This window comes from Vombatus ursinus, unplaced genomic scaffold, assembly GCF_900497805.2.
Source record: "Vombatus ursinus unplaced genomic scaffold, bare-nosed wombat genome assembly UNPS02001287.1, whole genome shotgun sequence".
Classification (NCBI taxonomy): domain Eukaryota; kingdom Metazoa; phylum Chordata; class Mammalia; order Diprotodontia; family Vombatidae; genus Vombatus; species Vombatus ursinus.
In genome coordinates, this window is record NW_020941065.1 from 9,542,562 (window position 1) to 9,563,152 (window position 20,591).

Sequence of the window (20,591 nt, forward strand, 5' to 3'; positions counted from 1 at the left end):
CTCTCCTTCCTGTCTCCTCTGTCTCTCTATCCCTATCTCCCTCTTTCTATCCCTCTCTGTCTCTCTCTATCCCCCCCTCTCCTTCTGTCCCTTTCTCTCTCTCCTCTCTTGTCTTTCTCTCTCTGTCCCTCTCTCTCTTTCCTCTCTTTCTTTCTCCTCTCTATCCCTGTCTCTCTCTCTGTCTCTCCTTCTTTCTCTCTATCCCTCTCTGTTTCTGTCTCTCCAGGGTGTTCTACAAGTCTTAGTACAGTTTCAAGCTATTAAAATCACTTAATGGGATCAGTGACACCTTTAGCTTGGGGATTTCCTTCTATCCACACGGATCTATGATTTAGCAGCTAAGTCTTAAGGAGATGCCAAAGGCACATGGGAAGTAATTTACTCCACTAGGAGTTACAAAGATAGCAAGTGTCAGAGGTGGGATTCAAACCCAGTTTTCCCGGTTTTTCCTAAGCCCAAACCCAACGCTACCCACTAAGCCAGGTGTTATTGTTCAGTTGCCTGACTCTTCATGACCCCATGGGCCAAACTGTCCGTAGCGTTTTCTTGGCAGAGATACTGGAGTGATTTGTCATTTCCTTCTACAGTGGATTAAGGCAAACAGAGGTCAAGTGACTTGTCCAAGGTCACCCAGCTATTAAATCTCTCAGGCTGGATTTGAATTCAGGTCTTTCTGACTCCAGGCCCAGTACTCTATTCACTGAGCTGCCTTTACTAAGACAGGTAGCCTCACATAAACCTTAAAACATCATAAAAATGTGAGAAGTTATTGTTAGCCCAGTGCATTTGAGGGGAAAGATGAATAGCAGTGGAGGAGGTATTGCTGGGTTACATGGATAGAACCAGATGGGGTCACAGGGGCAGAGGGAAGCAAGAGAGAGTCCAGAATTTGGAGTTAAAGGACTGGGTTCAAATCCCAACTACTTCCTTGCTGTGTGACCTTGGACAAGTAACTTCAACTCTGCTTCAATTTCTATATCTATGAAATGAAGGGATAAGATGCACTGCAAAGGTCCCTTGCAGCTCTAAACCTGTAGTTCTAAGCTCTTACAGCATCCTATGATAAAGTGGCAAGGGCCCATAGGATTGGATGCTAAAAGAGAGGGCCTTTAGAACAGCCAGTCTGGGGCCTGTGACAGTCAGCCTCCCCGTGCAGCCTGATTCCTATCTACTCCCTCCCTGCAGCCAAACATACCTATTTGCTGCTCCCCATTCAGGACATTCCATCTTCAGGACTCAGGCCATTACAAAGAATGCTCTTCTCCCTTCTCCCTTGACTGGTTGAAGCCTCCTAGCTCCCTTCAAAGCAAGGCTCATTTAAAAAAAAAAATTGATAACTATTTCAATATAATTGGCCTCCTTTGTAATCCTAATGCATTTTGTCAGTCAGCCAGCTAGCATATATTAAGCACCTACTGCATGCCAGCCACTGTGTAAAGTGCTGGGGACACAAAGAAAGGCAAAAAAAGAAAACCCCAGTAATTAAATAAAACAACTCAAACTCGGAGAGTGTCCATGGGCTTCTTCACTAGACTGCCAGAGAGGTCCAGGACGTAGGTGGTTAAGAAGCCCTGCCTTAAGACTTAGTTCAAATGCCAGCTTCCTGATCCCCTCCAAGGCTACTGACTTCCCCCTTCAAAAAAATCACTTTGCATTTATTTTGGATATTCCTGTGTTTCCTGATCAGTGAACACATGGTGTCCCATAGGGACGGTCTTTCTCGTAAGGAGGCTTGTAGGATAAACCATTGAACTCAGAGTCATGAAAACCTGAGTTCTATTTTTGCTTCAGGGGATTACTAGCTTCTGCCACCCTAGGCAAGTCACTTAACCACAATTTCCTCATCTTGTAAACTGTGGATAATAATAGCTTCTTCCCCATTGGATTGTTGTGAGAGCAAAGGAGGAGATAATGTGCAAAGTGCTTTGCAGACTGAATGTGTCCTTGCTGAGCCCTGTGACCCTTCTTGGTGTTTTCTTGACAGAGATACTGGAGTGGTTTGCCATTTCCTTCTCCAGCTCGCTTTACACATGAGAAAACTGAGGCAAGCGGGGGGAAGTGACTTGTCCAGGGGCACACAGCTAGTATCTGGGGTCAAATTTGAACTTGGGTGTTTCTGACTCCAGGCCCATTGAACTATTCATTGCCCCACCTACCTGCCCCTTAACCACATATGTAGATGTGAGTTATTATGTGCATTCTTAGGGTCTGGCTGTAGGAGACACAGATTCTTTATGACTAAGGGTCCTTAGAATAGGGGATGTTAGAGGTGAGACTGTCTGGTGGAGAAGAATCTTAGAATGTGGAATGTCATAGCTGAGAAGGTAACTTAGAACAGGGGCTGTAAGAGCTGGGAAGGAGCTTAGAATGTAGAATGTCTGAACTAGGACGTAACCCAGAACAGGCAATGTCAAAGGTAGGAGGGGGCTGAGAACAGAGAATGTCAGAGCAGGGAGGGTTTTAGAACATGGAATATCTGAGCTAGGAGGTAACCTAGAACAGGCAATGTCAAAGGTAGGAGGGGGCTGAGAACAGAGAATGTCAGAGCAGGGCGGGTTTTAGAACATGGAATGTCAGGGGCGGGGGATTATCTCCAATTTCATGTTTGTACACAGTTGTTTGCCTATTTTCTCTTGCCCTGGGCTATGAGCTGGAGTGCCTGGCACGCAGCTGGCGCTCAATAAATGCCCGTTGCCTTGATCTTAGCACAGGGTACTTCGGCCGAGGCTGGGAGGGTGTCCACCCTTCCCTTGGCCTGGAGAGGTGAAGCCGCTGGCCCAAGGTCACACAGACCCAGGGGAGCCTCGCTCTCGTGACCTCGGACCCATCACCGGCCTCCCAGGGAGCAGGAGCGGCGGGGGGAGGGGAGACGCCGGCTCAGGAAGGCGCCCGGGGGGTTCCGGTGGGACTCGAAACCTTCTAACCTCAGCAGCCTCTTCGGGGAACTGACTCCGCCCCGCCCCTCGGGAGGAAGGAGGGGGTCGCGCGGAGAGGCGGGACCTGTTACCCGGGCAACGCAGTGGCGGGGCCTCCCTCTCTCCCTCCCCCGCCTAGCCACGCGTTTCCGCCGCGCTGGACCTCTCTGATTGGGCGACTGTCAGCCGGTACCAATCGACGCTCCCGCCCTTGTGGGGACCGGATGCTCCGAATGCCCGCGTGCCCGCCCCCTTTCATTCATTCCCGCCACAGCGCTTAATCGGCTCCCACCACGCGCCGAGCCGCAGGCGGGGACTGGGGACCCCGGCTCCCTCTCTCCTCCCCAGCCTGGGTCCCGGCCCTCTGGGGTTGAGGGGAAAGATGCCACCTTCAGGTAGTTTCTCCGAGGAGAGGAACGGTGGCCCGCTTAGCCCATACCGGGAAATTCCCGCGCCGGCCGGGCCCCCCAGTCACATCCCCTTAGGAGGCTGACGTCCCTGGAGGTGGGAGGCCGGGAGCCCATTCGTCGGCATCCGGGGTGAGGGGGGTAATGGAGAGGGGGGAAGGCAACCGGAAGTGCTGGCGACGTGTCCGCGTGCCCCCCCTCTCCCCGGTCGCTCAGCCCTCCCTCCTCCTTTCTTCCATTGGGCGGCGGGCTCTCCTCCGAGGGCGCCCTGGCCGCCACTTCCGCATCCCCTCCCCAACCGCTCCAACCGAACTCCCTCCCCGCGCGTTCCCCCCAGCGCCTCGCGGTTGGGCTGGCGCCCGGAGCCGGCCACGCCCCCTGCCCGCGCCGCGGCCAATGGGGAGGCCGCTCCCGGCGGGGGCCGTGGGTAATTAATGAGCGTCGGGCGCCGATTGGCTGCCGGCGGCGGCCGGGGCCGGGTTCGGTTGTGCCCGAGGTAGAGGTAGGAGTCTGAGACCGAGACGGAGGCGGCGGCGGCGGCGGCGAGCGGGGGAGCGAGAGAGGGAGCGAGCGAGCGAGCGAGCGAGAGAGCGAGACATGTCCTGGGCGGCCGCGGCCCTGGCGGCGGGCGGAGCTGGGCGCTGCTGAGGAGCCGAGCCCCTTGCGGCGGGAGGAGCCGGGCCGGGGCCCCCCGCGATGCTGCTGGGCGCCGGGGCGAGGGCGGCACTGCTGCCGCTGCTGCTGCTGCAGCTGCTGCCGCTGCTGATGACGGTGCTGCCCCGGCTGCCCCTGCTGCCCCTGCTCCTGCTGGGCCTCGGCGGCGCCGTCCCCGGGGCGGCCGCGGTGGCGGGGCTCGGGCTGCCCGAGAGCGTCATCTGGGCCATCAACGCGGGCGGCGAGGCGCATGTGGACGTGCACGGGATCCACTTCCGCAAGGACCCTCTGGAGGGCCGGGTGGGCCGAGGTGAGGCTGCCGGTCTGGCCGCGCCGCCACGTGCGCCCCGCCCCCGGGCCTCGGTTTCCCCGGCTGGAGAGGGAGCCCTTAAGACCCCCAACAGCTGTGTGATCTCGGGCCGCCGGGCCTCAGTTTCTCCGCCTGTAAGAGGAGGGGGCTGCCTCAGGTGGGCCTTGAGGTCCCTTCTGTGTGACATTGGGCCCCTCCAGCCTGGATCAGAGCCCCTTCCTGCTTTAAAGTCCGGGATCCCTGAGCCCGCCTTGGAGGCCGGAGCAAAGCGACCATCCGCGACGCCCGGGGTGGGTGTGGGGGTATGCTCGGGCTTGGCTCTTGGGTGCAGGAGGGGCGCACTGGGGTCCTCAGCAAACCATCTAGAGCTCTAGGTCACCCCCCCAATTTTACATTTGGAAGAAACTGAGGCTCGGAGAGAAGAGAGTTGCATATGGTGGCACAAGGTTGTAAAAACGGCAGACTCCGGTCGGTCCCAGGGGCCGGGGGCCAGCCGTGGGGCTCGCCAGTAGGCTTGTGGTTGCAGTGTATTTCCGGCCTCTAATAACCGACTAACTGGGGTGCCCTTTTACGGCCCAGATCTAGGCCTCCGGGGCTTGGGCCTGGGGTGGGGGAGCCTCTCTGCTCTGCTGAAGTGCCCAGAGCTGCCTCAGTTTTACCCTGGATGGGACCCTCTCCCAGGTGGAGTCTCGGGTTGGAGCGGGGCTCCTGGGGCTGGCCCTTGGCAGCTGAGCGATCAGGCCTCTTTTTGAGTTGAGGAAGTTTGATAAATGCAGAATAAACGTGAGTGAACCTGAGACTGGATGGCAGCCAGTCTTGGAAATGGGGACGTTTTCTGTTAACTGGTCAAGTGTAACTGGCTCCACAGAGCAGTGTGCCCAACTCCTGCTTCTTTCTGTGGGCTCGGGAAGTTCCACGAGATTGGTGTTGTACCATGAGGGCAAAGGCTGCCAGACTGGCAATAGGCCTCTTTCAGAGGGCCAGAGCCGGCCTCCTTTGGGCTTCTAAGTTAAGTGGGGTGTCTGGTATCTGTTCCACCACCAGGTGGGCAGACACTTTACTACCTGTCTGGGTGGCCGGAGGTAGGGCTCTCTAGAAAGTTTGGCCTGCTGTTTTCTTTCCTTCTGGCTTGCTTGTCCTAACAGCTTCTGGTTCCTGTAGTGCATGCCTGCCACGCAGAAACTGAAGTGGGCTTCGGGGCCAGAGCCCTGCCTTGTCTGTCTGTGTGTTAGATCCACCCTTCTTCCTGTCCTGGGGGTAGGAACCGCCCTGGAGGACTCAAGAAGCCGTTTGCAGACCTTATCTCCTGAGATAACTGCTGGATAAGGCCGTGTTTTAGATTGCACAGTTCTTTTTGCTAGAAGATGTGGAAGCCTGAATGGTCTAGTTCATTCAACCTAGAGAAACTAAAGACGTGGGCCATTAATGGAAAAAATCTAATTGGCTGGGACCGCACAGAACCAGGGGCCCCTCCCAGTGTCCATGTAGTCAATTGTTACAGGCTATCCTGGCTGAAAGATTCTGCCCCTAATTTGCAGGTGCTCTACCAGCTGGCTTTTTATTAAAGCTAGCAGCAGATGCACTTGGACTGTCTGACACCCCGTCCTCAGTCCCAAGGAGTTCCCAACCCTTGGCTTTTGGGGACCAGAATTGTTAATGGAAGAGAAAGCCTGGCACTAAGTTATTGGCTCATGTTGGAAGTCGCTCACTGGAAGTTGGTTATTGTGGATGCCATTAGACAAGGCCTGCAGAGGTCCATGTACACTGAATTGCCACTCCAGACTTTGGTCCCACCATGGCAACTCCTAGCTTGGGGGCCACCCCTTTTGGCTGCTTTCCCAGCCTCCATAAACTATAGTCTTCAGTGGGGGAGTAGGAGAGTGTTTTGCTGGGAGCCACATTCCTTAACCTGTGTCTTCAGAGAAAGTATCTACCCACTGGACCAGAAACAGAAAAACAGTATTTTTAATCCTTTTTCTGGCCACTGGGTTGGGAGTTGAGGCTTCAGGCCTCCTTGCAGGAGGATGTCCAGTCCTTTTCTTTACTGAGGCTGGGAGAAGCTGGGCCATTGTTTACTTTTTGTTCCTTTTCTCCCTCCCTCCCCCTTCGCTTGGCAGCCCTTCTTGGAAGTCGAGGGCAGTGCCAGGTGTTGAGAGAGTTAGTGTGCTGAAGCAGAAAGAAGAATGGGCCAGGGTGCAGGACACCTGGGTTTTCTCTAACGCTGGCCAAGTCCTAAGCTTCTCCTTTACCTTCCATCTACTCCACCTGAATCAGACTGTATCTGGTGACTCCTCCTCTAGACTTGGGCTCCTTGAGGCCAGGGACTAGATTTGCCTTGCTTTGTATTCTCAGCCCTTAGCACAATGCCTGACATGTAGGAGGTGCTTCATAAATGGCTTGTTGATTGATGTTTCCCCATCTGTAAAATTTTTTTGGTTAGTTAGTCATGTCCAACTTTTGGTGACCCATTTGAGTGACCTCATTTGGGGTTTTCTTGGCAAAGATAGTAGAGTGGTTTGCCATTTCCTTCTCTAGCTCATTTGACAGATGAGGAAACTGAGGCAAACAAGGTGAAGTGACTTGTCCAGGGTCACTCAGCTAGTAAGTGTCTTGAGGCTAGATTTGAATTCAGGTCTTCCTGACTCCAGGCCTTCACCACCTAGTTGCCTGTCTGTAAAACTGTCAAAATAAAGCATTTGCCTTAGCTCGACTGAGAAAATCAGTTGAAAGAAACTTTGTGTGAAAGAGCTTTTTAAATTGTAATTGGGAGACCCTTCACCCATCAGATTTTGGTGAAAGCTGTTGAATAAAAGCTTTGTTACTTGTTTCCCATTTGATACCATTTCTGACTCCCTATGAAGAAAATGGCAGCTCCCCTCAGATAGCACCTTAAGGTTTGCAAAGAGCTTTCTCCCCAGCGACCCTATGGGGTAGATTGTATTTCAATTATCCTCATCCCCATTTTAGAGATGAGGAAATTGAGATTCGGGTTTGGCCCACCATCACCTAGGTCTTTGACCTTCAGGCCTAGGGCACTAGCCCCTAAGCCAGGCTACCCCTCTCTTCATTGGAGTTTCTTTCTGTATCAGTCCAAGAAGCATTTGGCTTCCAAGGAACTAGCAGGATTTTATTAATTCTCTACTGTCCCAGTAAAATATAAGCTCTCCTCTGCCCCTTAACAGAGTATCTTACAGAGGTACATATAGTTCCTCCTAGAGGGATTTGTATCCCCCTGATGCTCCAAGCAGAAAAGTGTTTTTGGCCTATGACAGTGGCTGGTTGGCCCCAAACACCATTGCTCTGGAAATTGCCCTGAAAACGTTCTTCTTCATCATTTGCCCTCCCCCGCCAGCAGCCCCTCCTCCATATACCCCAACAGGCCCACCTGACATAGACAGTGATTTTTCAGTGTTCACCTTGGGATTCTATCCCAGGGCTCCTTGATTTTCACTGTGAGCTCTATTTGGGAGAGTGTTGGTTTATTTGGACTAAGGAACAAAGATCAAACTTTGCTCTTTTGTAGGGTGGCTGTTCCTAATTAGCAGTATGACTGTGGATAAGGCCCTTCTCCTTTCTGAGTCTCAGTTTCATCCATTATATTTCATGTAATAGCTTTTGATCAATTAGAGATCTTCATCTTTTTCAGTAGTAGGTCATCTAGTTAATGATTATAACTACTGATTGATCTGAGCCTGCTACCAGCTAGTACTGGGTTACCCAATGGTAACAGCAGGTGGATGGTCAGGCCTTCCCAAGCTGCTAGTTTGTGTGTACTAGTTAATAAAATAACCTTTTGTTCAAAGGCCTCTCCAGAGGGCTGCATCCCGCCAGCATGTTGGAAGCCCTGAGACCACCTGGACTACTCTAACTCTGAGGTTCTGTGAAGCCTACTAAAAATTCCCCTCTGTTCCACCCCTGCAATCCAAAAGAGATGAAAACAGATCTCTTTGCCTGGTGACCTTTTAACTTGAACTTCAGTGACATAGGCCAGATACCCATGGAGATGCCAGCTACTTGGCAGTCCAGGCCTGTGTAAGATCACTGGCCCCTTGGGTCAGTCTGCTAGCAGTCATTAAGTCCCTTCTATGTGCCAGGCATTGTGCTAAGCACTGGAGATGCAAAGAAAAGCAAAAAGAGGTCCTGCCCCCACACCTTCAGTCTCATGAGGGGAATAACATGAACCAGGGACCCACAAGATATAAGTGGGATAAAATGGAGGTAGGACCCCAAGGTTGGCACAAAGGCTGGCCAGGGATCTCCATCAACTGCAGGGCAGGAACTGGTAACACTCTGGTTTGCTGAAGTAGATATGGTATTGAGCCTTTGTCTGTGGCTCAACCCAAAGCAGAATCTGGGGCTGTCCATGTGAGCGCTAAGGATGACTTTGACCTCTCTGTGCTGGTCCCCACTGAGCTGGTCCAGGAGATCCCCTGACAGAGCTTTGCTTTCAGGCCTGCTCGCTAGGTTTAAAAACATTCCCTATCTTGGTGGAGAAGCTTCCTTCAGTGTTGCTAGAGAAGGGTGAGGAGTTTAATGGAAGCCTGTTCTAAAGTCAGGTGGAGAAGAGGGAGAGAGCTCCAGAAAGAGGTTTCAAGGATACTGATTGGAGTCAGAGAACCTGGATTTGAAGTCCAGTTGTGCCACTTACTAACTTCATGAGACTGGACAAGCCTCAGTTTCTGACTATGTGAAATGGAATTGTAGATGTTTTTTAAGGTCCCTTTTAACAGGGTTGTATTCACCACTGATCCTGGCTGCCTTGGTCTTTTGGGGTATACATTCCTAGGGGGTGTGATGCCCTATAGCTATATATAGCACCCACTTTCTATAGGGACCATTGCCAGCCCTGAGGGTAGGAGAGAGACTTTTTAAAAAAAAAAATGTAGCATGGGGACCACTCACCCTTGTCTAGGAACCCTGGAAGACCTAGACCACTGAGTCCTTCTGGCCCCCTCCCTTTCCCTTAGCTGTTAAGGCTGTATTATGCCCACATCAGCAGTCTGCTGACCACACCACTCGCTGTACTTGCTTGGGGGTGGGGGGAGAAGCTCCTTTTGCTGCTCTGTCTTTCCGGGCTTTGTGCAGATCAAACCTCACATGTGGCCAATCCCCTGAGAAAGTCACTTGGGTTATTTTGGGGGGGGGAAATATTCTAAAAGGCAATTTTAGGATTGGGTTTGGGTGTGTGTGTGGGTGTGTATCTAAGTCTGACTTTGTTTGCTGTGCAGCTTTGCCACAGATTACATTTCTTTTTCCACTCTTAATATGAAAAAGATCACAGACCAATCCTTTTCTATACATGCTAATAAATGAAAGCTGGCTGAAGCTCTCAACTTGGAGGGGCTGTTCAAGGGAGGAAGCTGTGAGATGTTGGAAGATAATTGGCAGAATCTTGGTTTCTTTAAGTTTTGTGCATCAGGGACGGGGTTGCTTTTCCTCCCCCCTCTGATCTTTGAAGGAAAGCTGGCAGCCCCATCAGACTCTTAGTGTCGGAGTGTTAACTCAGCCTACTTTGTGGATGTGGGTTTTGTTTTGTTTTTTGGAGGTGGGTTTTTGTTTGAGTAGAATTGGGGGAAAGTAGGTAATATTTACTGATTTTCCTGAGTGCTCTTAACTTCCTGTTGCTGGTGCTTTGGGTGGGCTGGCTGGCAGAAAATCTAAGAGAGCTTCCATTCTCCCCCCACTTAGTTTTTCTAACTCTCTGTCTTACCCTTGTCCCCCCTGGGTGTGTGTGTGGGGGGGCAGCTAGAAGGAAAGTCCCTAGGAATGTACCTTGAGTGGTCTGAATTCTGCTAATTGTGTTTCCTATTGAAGCTTTTGAAGGCAGACACGAAATTTCACACTGCGTGCGGTGGAGGCATGTAATTGAACAAGTCAGCGCTGTGCTAGGAGTTTGGATCATTCATGGGACTAGAGGGTATGAAGGTGCCCAGCACTGCTGCAAGTATTGAGAAGCTCCCACCCTCCAGTGTGCCTTGTGCTAGGCCGTGTTCTAGCTAATGTTCTCCTGGTGGTGGTGGTGGGGGGGGGAGTATAACATATTTACAGACAAGTAAATATGCAGTGATTTGGGTGCACCAACCCCCAGAGTAACCTGGAAAGGGCCCCTGGAGGAGATGAGACTTGGGCTGAGCTTTTGAAAGGATCTCAGAATTAGAGCAGCTGATTCTAGGAGTTAATAAGAAGCCTTTTCTAAGGAAAGGGGGGACCTTGGAAGAAGGGCGAGATTGGTGTCTAGATTTGATGTGCAGACACACATGAGTCTCCCAAACTAAACATGAGATGGGAAGGAGCCATCTTTGAAATGGGCCAGGTCACCCCCTGGGACCTTAGCCATGGTGATTCTCCATACCCACCCCCCACCCCTTTTGGTTGGTGAAACCATTTGTGTGACTCTATTGCTAACTGACCCTCTCTCTGTGTGACCTAAGCCTTGGGTTTGGCCTTTTGACCGAGCCCATTTACAGAACAAATCCTTTTAGTAAGGGGATTTGTTCTATGAAGTTTGGATTCCGTTAAAGGGCAGAACTTGAGGACCTAGAGGGCCATGTATGGCCTCAAGGCTGCAGGTTGCTCATCCTTGACCTAGGCCCTAGGCAATTCCCAGGCCATAGGGGGTAGGTGAAGTGTTGATCTGGGGGTACTTTATCAATTGAAGTATCTGAAGTATGTTTCATGTGAGTGTGTGTGTGTGTGTGTGTGTTCAACCAAAAAGTTTAGTGAGAGCTTTGGCCACTCATAAAATTTTATAAAAAAGGCAGCAATTACAGCCATTTCTTAGGGCCCTAACTCAGTTTACCCACGTTGGAGCCTTTTAATGGAAATTGAGGAAACCAATTGAGAAAACTAGCATTTTGTCTGTATCTCTGGCAGTTCTGGCCTGCTCTTCCAACACGGTTGTTTTAGACTGGACTTTTTTTGGATGCTAAAGAACATTCTCTCGGTTCAGTCGTCTTTTGTCTGTCTGCTATAGAATCCCCTGCTGTCTCCCTTGTTTTGCAAGGTTTCTCTGAAGCTGGCCCTCCCAGGGAGATGGGCAGCTGCAGGCAGGGTAGTGCCCTCTTTTAATAATGAGTTTGTGTTTGTTCAGAAACCACTGTTTGTGGGCCTGAAGCTATAGGAAGAGGTGCTTTTGTGGATCTTCTTTTTTAACACACGAATTTTTCCCAAGCTCTGGTGTTGCTATAGGGCTTAGTGGGATAGATGGTGTCAGGTTTCTGTAATGGAGAACAGGTAGCAGCTGCCTTCTTTCCAGCCTGAACCAGGTGCGGCTGGGGTGGCCGTCTCTACCACCACCACCACTTTGAGGCTGCTTTGGCACCTGGCCCCGTTCTGGTCTAATGTAGCCCTGGTCCTGTGCTTTTCTCCTTAGCCTCGGATTATGGGATGAAGCTGCCCATCCTTCGGGCCAACCCTGAAGACCAGATCCTCTATCAGACGGAGCGCTACAACGAGGAGACCTTTGGCTATGAGGTCCCCATCAAAGAGGAAGGGGACTACGTGCTGGTGTTGAAGTTTGCCGAGGTCTATTTTGCACAATCCCAACAGAAGGTGAGGTGCAGCCAGGCTTCTGAGTCATCTTACATTTGACCTGTGGATCATGGGCCTCAGGTCTAAAAGGCAAACCTCCCCTGGGGCAAAGGGAAGCGGATGAATGTTGAAGAAGCATCCATTCTCATCCCCCACCTCCCTAAAATGTGTCTGTGCGGCGCTGTGCTGGAGTGAGTGGCCAAGACTCCTAACTCTGGCCACGGGCCGGCCTAGGCAAAATGTCATGTGCTTCTTTTGTCTGAGTTATCTTTCTAAACCTCATTTTTAACTCTGTCTCTACTGGCAGATTTGCCTCTCTCTGATACCGATACTGTGTTGGCTTAAATGGCCTGTTCCATGAGTCTGGTAGAACCTCTTGGCTACCCATGGGCAGTGAGGAGGAGGGTGCCATATTGAAGGGGGTTCCTTGACTTTCCCGAGCACAAGGGCTTGAGCCTTCTAGAGGCTCTATTTGTCTCTTCACTGAACTGGTTTTACGGCTGAAGCTCTGTCTGGCCCTCTCCAGCAGGGATGGGGAACCTTAAGGCCACATGTGGCCTTCTAGGTCCTTAAGTGCGGCCTTTTGACTGAATCCAAATTTTATGGTCCTGTAACTGAACTCTTTGGTTCCCATGAACTAGTGGTTCTGACCTTTATACAAATTACCATCTTCCCCCTGCAACACACCCACAATGTGCCTGCAGTCCCCTCAGTCCCCTGCCTCTCTGCATGCCTTTGTGCCTGAAATGGCCTTAATCCCCAGTAACTTTTGCCTTTGAGAATGTGTAGCTTCCCTAAAACTCAGCTGGGATGTTCCCTCTCATAGGAAGCCCTTTTGATCTTCCCAGCTGTTAGTGCTCCCCTTCTCAAATCAGCTTGTGTTCACACATCTGCATTTGCATTAGATCTCCCTAGTAGAATATAAGGTCATTGAGGGCAGGGGCTCTTTTCAAAACAATTTTAGTTTTATCTCCCAAATGCCTAGCTGCACCCTGTCCAAATTGGGAAGCTGACTGATGGTTACCCTTTCTGACCCTGAAGGTGTTTGATGTGCGCTTGAATGGTCACGTGGTCGTGAAGGATCTGGACATCTTTGACCGGGTTGGTCACAGCACAGCTCATGATGAAATCATCCCCATTAGCATCAAAAAGGGAAAGCTGAGTGTCCAGGGGGAAGTGTCCACCTTCACCGGGAAACTCCACATCGAGTTTGTCAAGGTAGCCCCTTCTGTCTCCTGGCGGGGAGGGTGCTGGGGAATGCGTTGTTCCTGTTTCAGCTTGACAGGTTTTTTCCCATCTTGTAGGGGTACTATGACAATCCCAAAGTCTGTGCACTATATATCATGGCTGGGACCATAGATGGTGAGTAACATTTTTGTTGTCATTTAGTGGTATTTGGGGCATGGGTACCAGGTACTTGGAGATTGCTGGGGGTAAGGAGGGGGCCAGTCACTTGGCATAGTCTGACAGGAAGCAAAATTCAGAGAATCAGGACATTAACTACTTAGTGGGATCGTACACTTGGAATTGGAAAAGACTTTGGAGATGAGTATAGGCCCCTCCTTTTGTAGCTGAGGAACGCAAGCTCCCTCCAGAGAATGTGGATTCTGGTGGCCACAGTCGCCCAAGGAGTTGGTGGCAGAGTCCCGAGGCTCTACCATCCTCGATTGTACCAAACCCCAAGGCTCATCCAGGGGCCCAGGCGCTTGAATCATGGCGGCGGTAAAGGATGGGCTGGGCCGGGCCGGGCCCAGTCAGTCTAAATCTTCTGTCCTTTAGTTGCTCGGCCTTCTAAGTGGAAGGCAAAGTATTTCCTTCCCTTACTATGCGTTAAGCTCATTGTCAGATCCCAGAAAATCTACTCTTGGGAAAACTATAGTGCTTCCTTCCTGACTGTCTCATGCACAACCTTCTTCCTTTGCTGATCTCCCCAGGGCCTGAGGTACCAGCACATAAAAGGGCTCTGACTTGGAGAGCCATGTGATACCGCCCTCCAAGTATCATGCACCATGGTGCTTCCCCATTTACTAGCCTTTTCTAGGGACGACAGAGTGGGAGGCCCGTCTAACCAGCCTGCATCTATTAGAACATCTATCAGAGCCTTCTGTTAAGTAGAAGTTGCTGACATGGCATAGCTGAGCTTGGAAGGAAGGTCTTGGCACCTATCGAACCTTCTCAGTGTCCTTGGCATCCGGCCGTGGGCATATTTTCCCTCTTGGGGCTCTGAGGTTATCACAGCTGCCAGTTTCCCAGGCTGCCTTCACAGAGGGGCTTATGTCTCGATGGTTGGCACCAGTCAATCACTCTCCCCTTGCCCCTTACTCCTTCCACCTCAATACACCATCCAACTTGTTCCTGTCTTATATGTCAATATTGAGGGACCTCAGAGGACAAAAAGGAGTCTTTTCTGTTCCCCAAAGTCCTGGCATTGCTGCACCTCTTCTAAGAGGGTGGATCAAATTGCTTGCCAGGAAAAAAGTCCAGCTAATGTCTATAAAGAGTTGTGGAGACATTGAACCTGTAAGGAAAGAGGGCGCTCAGAATACGGGGACTCAGCTGTTTGTTAAAGCCATCCTCTGAAGGGCAGGAAGGCAACTGCCGAGCCAGTGTGATCCATGTAGGAGAAAGGCCTTTGGATCCAGACCCGGCTTCAGACCTGGCTCCTTCTGGGGATTTTGGGCAAGCTTGCCTGGGCTTAGTTTGTGGGTAAAATGAGGAGGTAAGTCTAGGTGATCTTTGAAGTGAAAAGGGATTTGGGACCACGGGAGGCAGGAAGGGAGAGCTGAGAACGCTGAGGAATATGTCGGGTCATTGTCCACACCCAGGCTGTAAGCGTTCTCAGGTCTTGGTGGGAGAAGTGAGGAAGGAAGGAGGAGATTGGAGCCTTCCGTGAAGGGTGTTACCGCTGCTAGCTCCTTTGCTTGCTCGAGATGGCAGGAACCAGCAAAGATTTCTGTGCTTTGGGGCATCCGGCCAGCCAGCTGGTCGCAGGAGTTTGGTCCGTAAGCGAGCTGGGCCTCCTGGTGCCCTGTGGCCCAGTTGGCGCTGGGGGCACATTCTTTACTGTGCTTATCAGTCATACTTCTCTCTGTCCTCAGAGGTGCCAAAGCTGCAGCCTCACCCAGGCCTGGAGAAGAAGGAGGAGGAGGAAGAGGAGGAAGAGTACGAAGAAGGTTCCAGCACCAAAAGGCAGTCCAATAAGAACCGGGTCCAGTCGGGCCCTCGCACTCCCAACCCCTACGCCTCGGACAACAGCAGCCTCATGTTTCCCATCCTGGTGGCCTTTGGCGTCTTCATTCCGACCCTCTTCTGCCTCTGTCGGCTGTGAGAGCACAGGGCCATCCTGAGGGTGGGGAGAAGGGAGGAGGAATGAGACCAAACATGGTTGGTTTTGGTTTCTTCATGTTTTTCACAATTTCTTAACAAAAAATTTTTTAAAGAGGCAGAATGAGGAGAGAGTGGATTTGCCCAGCCCAGCCCAGCTCAGCTCAGTCGTGGCCTCATTTCACTCCCCTCGCTTTCTTCATGGCTGGCATCCAATGGCTGCCTTCCTCTCCAGGGTACTTGGGGTGAAATCGGACCTTTCTCATCTAAGGAGCTAGAGGCTGCTCCGTGGGGACTCTGATCTGTGTCCCTGGGGAAAGGGCTTGGGCCCAGAGCACAAATACTGTTTCCTTTTAAGATGGAATATTAGGAGAACTAGGGATAGGAAATGGATTGCCTGAGAGAGACCATGGTTGGGAGTGAATCGGGGTCTGAAAAGCCTTGTTCGGAGGGCCTGGGCTGAAGGAGGGTGGACATAGAATCCAGGGGGGAGGGCAAGTCTGGGCCTAACTGTGTGTTTAAAAAGGAGGGAAGGTCTGATGGAAGCCTTGTTGGCCGGTCTCCAAATGAAAGCTCTGTCTTAAAATGTGTGAACCACGAGGTGGGCCTCTGGCCGGTGAGGGGAGCTGGTCTGGGAACCAGAGCTGCAGCTTTACCTCCTGGCCTGAAACTGCCTTTTGGCTCTTGTCACCACAAAATACATTTTGCTTTTAGTGCCTGTCGGGGACTTGATTTTGCTTTCCCTTTTTTCCCGTTTCTGCTACTCACTTGAAATTTCTTTCCCTCTCCACCTCTTTCATGGGTGATCTCCTCCAGGAGACGGGAGCCTGGGGACTTTTCTTCTGGTACTCATTGGAATGGCCCTTTTAAGGACTCCTGGTGGCCACACGGGACTTAGCTTGTCTGCAAGCCCCTCTGGACTTGAAATTGGAGATGGTCTGTGTTGTCCAGTGAAATGAGAGCGTTGAGGGTGAGACCTGGGCCCGGCTCCCAGACTCCCGCTTGGGTCCAGCCAGGTCTCCCTGGTTGTGGAATCGTCCTCCTCTTCCCAGGAGTAGTGGTTCCTTGGTCTCTGTGTGCGTTCTTTTCCCTAGATTACGAGGCTATTTGGCACTCGCTACCTACCGCAGGGGTGTGCGTCATGTGGTTCTGTACCCAAGGGCTAGGACTGTTCAACCAATTACTTCCTGATAATTGACCTAGAATTGCCCCCAAGATACTTAACTGCTTGGCTGTACCTTTTGATCTGACTCAGGCTTTTGCTGCAGTCACTGGGGCTTCTGACGGATCTGCTGGTTCTCCCCTCCGTACTGGGTCTCATCTGCCCCCTGCCCTGCCTGACAGCAATAATTTGGCCATCCTAGGGGGCAGGGGTTGGAAGCGTTCCAATGCACCGGAGTCCTGGCAGCCACCTAATCCATCTTTCTATTCAGGTTTTACTTCCTCTGCAGTGTTCTGCTCTCTGGGAATTAAAATACCTTTGTTGGATTTCCCTCACTAACAATTATCCTCACCGGCTCAGTTGAGGTAGCCTGAGGCAGGGCTCAGCCAGGCTTGGGGAGGATGGGGGAGGGATATGGGATCTGCTGGCACCTTAGAGAGCACCAGACCCTGTCCCTTGGCAGTGCAGAAATTCCGTCTTGGCTTCTGCAGGTTTTTTGTTCTCTTTCTTTAGAGCTAAGGAGCAAGTTGATGACTGAGGTCCCCTTGAGTGCCAGCTTTGTTCCTGTTGTGCAATCATCTGCTTGGCACCTGGAGCTAAGACGGTGTCCCCAGCTGATGGCGCTCAGGCAGCAGAGCCGAGAGTGGTCAGAGGCTCCAGGGGCAAGACACTTGTGGGCCTTCATCTTCTAACAGAACCTTTGACTCTGGTCACTTGAATTGCCCTTCCAAGTCCTCCCGGAGTGGACCAGACCCCAACTGCCCTGTGCTTTCAGCTCCTCCCTCTGGGTCAGGGCTGCTAACAACCTTGGGCTGTTTCTAACCTGGAGAGAAAATGTGGAGAGGACACCTGTAGACTTGCATTTGGCCTCATTTTGTTGCTTGAGCAGCAAGATTTCCTTCCCTCCCCCCAAGAGAGAAACCTTGACTCTCTGCCCTTTTTGCAGTGACCAGCAGCTTTAGATAGCAATCCTAGGTCCTGTGACCATTTTATGACGGTACCCCCGAGGAGCTTTCCTTCTGTCTTGATTCCCAGGCTGGCCCTTTGTCCTTGAGCTGGGCAGGAGGCAATTTTCCTTCATAGCTGTGCTCAAAGGAAGGAACACCTTTCCATGATCTAAAAAGTCTGAAGGGGAAGGAAGGGAACAGGAAACAATGTGGGTGGGGATGGGGGGAAGGAATCCCCTTGGGCATGACCCGTTCTACAGGCAGGAGTTCTCCTCTTTGCCCGGGCCTGGCTGTAGCTGGGCCAGAAAGCTTTCTCCTTCTCCAGGGCCAGTGGCCTGCTATACCCTAACAGACATAGGTACATGACATTTTTGCTTGGGGGATGGGGGCTCTTTATTATTATTTTTTATTTTTGTATTGTGTATATTAGAAACTACTCTATTGTTGGGTTTTTGCCTCCTGCTTTTGGTGCCCACCTTACACTTTGAGCCAGTGCTGGAATTGAGTAATGGCTCCCAGCTGTCCTGAGGCGCCAGTCCAGGAGAGGCCTGAGGCCGTCATCTCCTGGGGCCACATTTTATCCCTAAACTCCTCCCTTCTGCTCCCACTGCCTCAGCTCAACTAAGGCAGGAGAACCTCCAGCCGGGGTTTGAATCCTGGGGCCGAACACTTCTGTTTGCCCTCTACCCTGGCATAGTTGCTTGGCAGAGCCAAGGCCAGTCACCTGGCTCTAATGGGATGGGTGGGGGTGGGGCATGGATGGATGGCCCTGTGTGGGAGGAAGAACAGGAGGAAGAGATATCAGATTCTGCTCTAGGCTTCAAGCAGGCTAAACTACAGCCGCGTGTCAGAGGAATATATATATGGCAAATGTTTCCTTGAGCCAGTCAGGGCAGCTCCATTTAAAAAAAAAAAAAATGCTTTTTCCCATGGTCCTGATGTCAGGGGGAAAGCTGCATCATGGGGGCCCTGATTTGACATTCTGGTGGCCTGAAAGACAGTTGTCTTTGCTTGTTTTTCCTTAAATTGCTATTGGCCAATGTCACTGGGTGTTGAATGTTCATAATTAGTAAATACCCCTCGGTTTATGAGTCTCCAATTTTGTTCTTTTATCACTTACCCAGGGGACGGGGGCTTCTCTGAAGGGCTGCCGGGAGCTTGGCTTTGGTTTGGGTCCTGTGAGGCCAGACCAAACCTGTCCTGCATTACCTTATGCTCCACCCCTCTCCCTCTGGGTGGCACCTGGGAGCTGTTGTTAGATCTTTGAATTTTTTTTTAAAAGTTTCAGTTTGATATTCAATGTTTTTGGAGAAGCTTCTGTTTTAAGGAATTTCTCCTTTCCTTCTCGCTTCAGTCCATCGCCTGGGAAGTCCTGGTGTCTCAAAATCTCAGCCAAACTTCAGAAGCACTGGCAGTATTTTCAATTGCCCAGCTCTTATATAAATTTTCCTCAAAAGCTACTCACCTTGGGGAGTCCAGGGAAGGAATTCGCAGGTTTTCTGTCCTTCTTAGGGAAGAGGCAGAGTCGGTCCCTGGGGGACTGGGGAGGGCCCCAGTCAGCACAGTGCCTTTCTTAATCTCTTTTCTCTCTGTCTCTCTGACCTTTTTTTTTGGTTTGTTTTGTTTTGTTTTTAAACCGGTTTTGAGCCTTGGTAATGCTCTCTCTAGATTCAGGTCTGGGCCAGGGGCTATCCCTTCCTGCATGTCCCTACCGCACCCCATTCCCCTGCAATAAAAAGGTCTGTTTGATGTGAGAAAGATGTCCAGTTGAGTCGTGGTGCCTTGGTGGCTGGATGGCTTAAGTGTTGATGCTGCCATCTTCAGCTTTCCTTTGCCAAAATCCAGAGGGACTCAGGAAGGAGAACTTTAAAGTGTGAAAAAACATCCCAGTTCTTTGGTGAAGATCCAGTAGGAGTAGCCTCCCCCTTCCTGGAAAGCCAGATAAAGGGGAGATGAGGCCCTGTTGGCCTTCTGAGGCCACATTGACCCTGCTTGGGAGCTGATTGGAATGTGAAAAATGGAGATGTTTCCATCCTCCTATGGAAGGATGTGAGTAAGGATCAGGAGCCTCGGTAAAAGAGGAGTCATTTATCCTTCCTTGTCAACCCGGAACGAGCATCTCCCAGGGTGGATTGTGAAGTCCGGTCAGCCTTTTCTGGGACAGGAGGGCCAGACCAGGAGTTCGCCTTTGCCATAGGTGGGCCACAGCTGGAAGGTTTTTTCAGTAGGGCAAGGGATGTGGCTGTACCCCTTTCTGTGACTTGGCTACCTTCCCATGGTCTCCTAGTTGCCCTTTAGCCAGGTTTAATGACCAACCTGGATTGGAGCTGGGGAACCTGAGGGCAGTTGAATTGGCAGAAACACAGCAGGGATGGATTTTACACTTGGTGTTGGGATAAGCAGTTCTGGTCCTTGACTGGTGACAGGTAATGGCCAGCGGGCTGTCCTTAGGGGTCCCTTTCCTCCCAAGCATCTTGTGAGAGAGATGCGTGCCATCCTTACACAGACACCACCCCTTGGACCCACGAGTGGCTCCTTTCCTTTGGGGTTTCAAGTTCAAATGCTTCCCTTCCAGGAAGGCCAAACGGCTCAGTCATTAGCAGGCTGGGGTGGGGAGACCGTGCATGTGAATACAGCGGGTTGTCTGGCAGGGGTCTGTGGTCCCAAGGTGAAGCAATGTTCAGGAAGCTTTGGGTCCCTCCTTCCCAGCTCGCCCTTTTCCCTAGTGTGCTTGTGATCTAGGGAATGAAAAGAGATTGGACCCTGGATCCATTTCTCCTTTCACAGACTTAGGGGTTTCTGCACTCTTGCCTACTGTGAGTTGGTCTTAAAGCCAGCCAGGAGTGGCTTTTTCCCAACTTGAGCTAAGGGCCGACTTCACCTGCGGTCCTTGGCCTGTTTAGGAAATGGAGTGGTGGCTCTCCGGAGCTGACCCTGGCTGCCCCATTCTGGGCATGTAAGTCCCCAAAGAAGTGTCAAGGTCTCAGCAACCCTTGTTCCCTTTGGACCTCCAGCCCTCACCGCCCCCTCCCCAAGCTGGGCCCCACTGCTTCGGGGTTTGAGCAGCAGGTTTGGATGGAGGGTTACAAGCCCTAGTGGACTGGATGGGGGGCGGGGTAAGGGTTCTTTTCTTTCCGAGTTGTTTCCATCTGTCCTAACTTTCTTTCCTCCCCCTGCCCCCAAATCAGGATGTTTTTTCACTGTCCATTGCTTTGTGTTTTAATAAACAATTTGCAGTGATACTTTGTGTTGGGATTGAATTTGGGCCTGGCCAGGGATGGGGGGGGGAGCCTCAAGGGCTAGCTAGCTGCTTTAGGTTGGCAAATCAGGCTTTAGTTTTGG

At 51.5% G+C, this 20,591-nt stretch overlaps 1 protein-coding gene across 3 annotated transcripts; it reads left to right on the forward strand.

The window, feature by feature from the left end:
• The first annotated feature begins 3,237 nt into the window (after nt 1–3,237).
• Nucleotides 3,238–20,491, forward strand: MLEC (malectin). 3 transcript variants are annotated; one of them, XM_027862845.1, is made up of 5 exons: nt 3,238–3,310; nt 11,659–11,837; nt 12,858–13,034; nt 13,121–13,178; nt 14,915–20,491. In XM_027862845.1, exons 1-5 carry the CDS (start codon nt 3,298–3,300, stop codon nt 15,142–15,144), a joined length of 657 nt encoding a protein of 218 aa, XP_027718646.1. In that variant the 5' UTR covers nt 3,238–3,297; the 3' UTR covers nt 15,145–20,491. The 3 variants fall into 3 exon arrangements, with proteins under 3 accessions (XP_027718646.1, XP_027718636.1, XP_027718656.1); XM_027862835.1 differs by lacking the exon at nt 3,238–3,310 and adding an exon at nt 4,004–4,286; XM_027862855.1 differs by lacking the exon at nt 3,238–3,310 and adding an exon at nt 4,483–4,576.
• Nucleotides 20,492–20,591: the final 100 nt, after the last annotated feature.

What these genes read in the sequence shown, in the direction of transcription:
- MLEC (XM_027862835.1), top strand. Translation starts at nt 4,019, where the DNA reads ATGCTGCTGGGCGCCGGGGCGAGGGCGGCACTGCTGCCGCTGCTGCTG. An exon ending in GGAGGGCCGGGTGGGCCGAG is followed by an intron (nt 4,287 to 11,658) that starts GTGAGGCTGCCG and finishes TTTTCTCCTTAG; the next exon opens with CCTCGGATTATGGGATGAAG. An exon ending in TCCACATCGAGTTTGTCAAG is followed by an intron (nt 13,035 to 13,120) that starts GTAGCCCCTTCT and finishes CCCATCTTGTAG; the next exon opens with GGGTACTATGACAATCCCAA.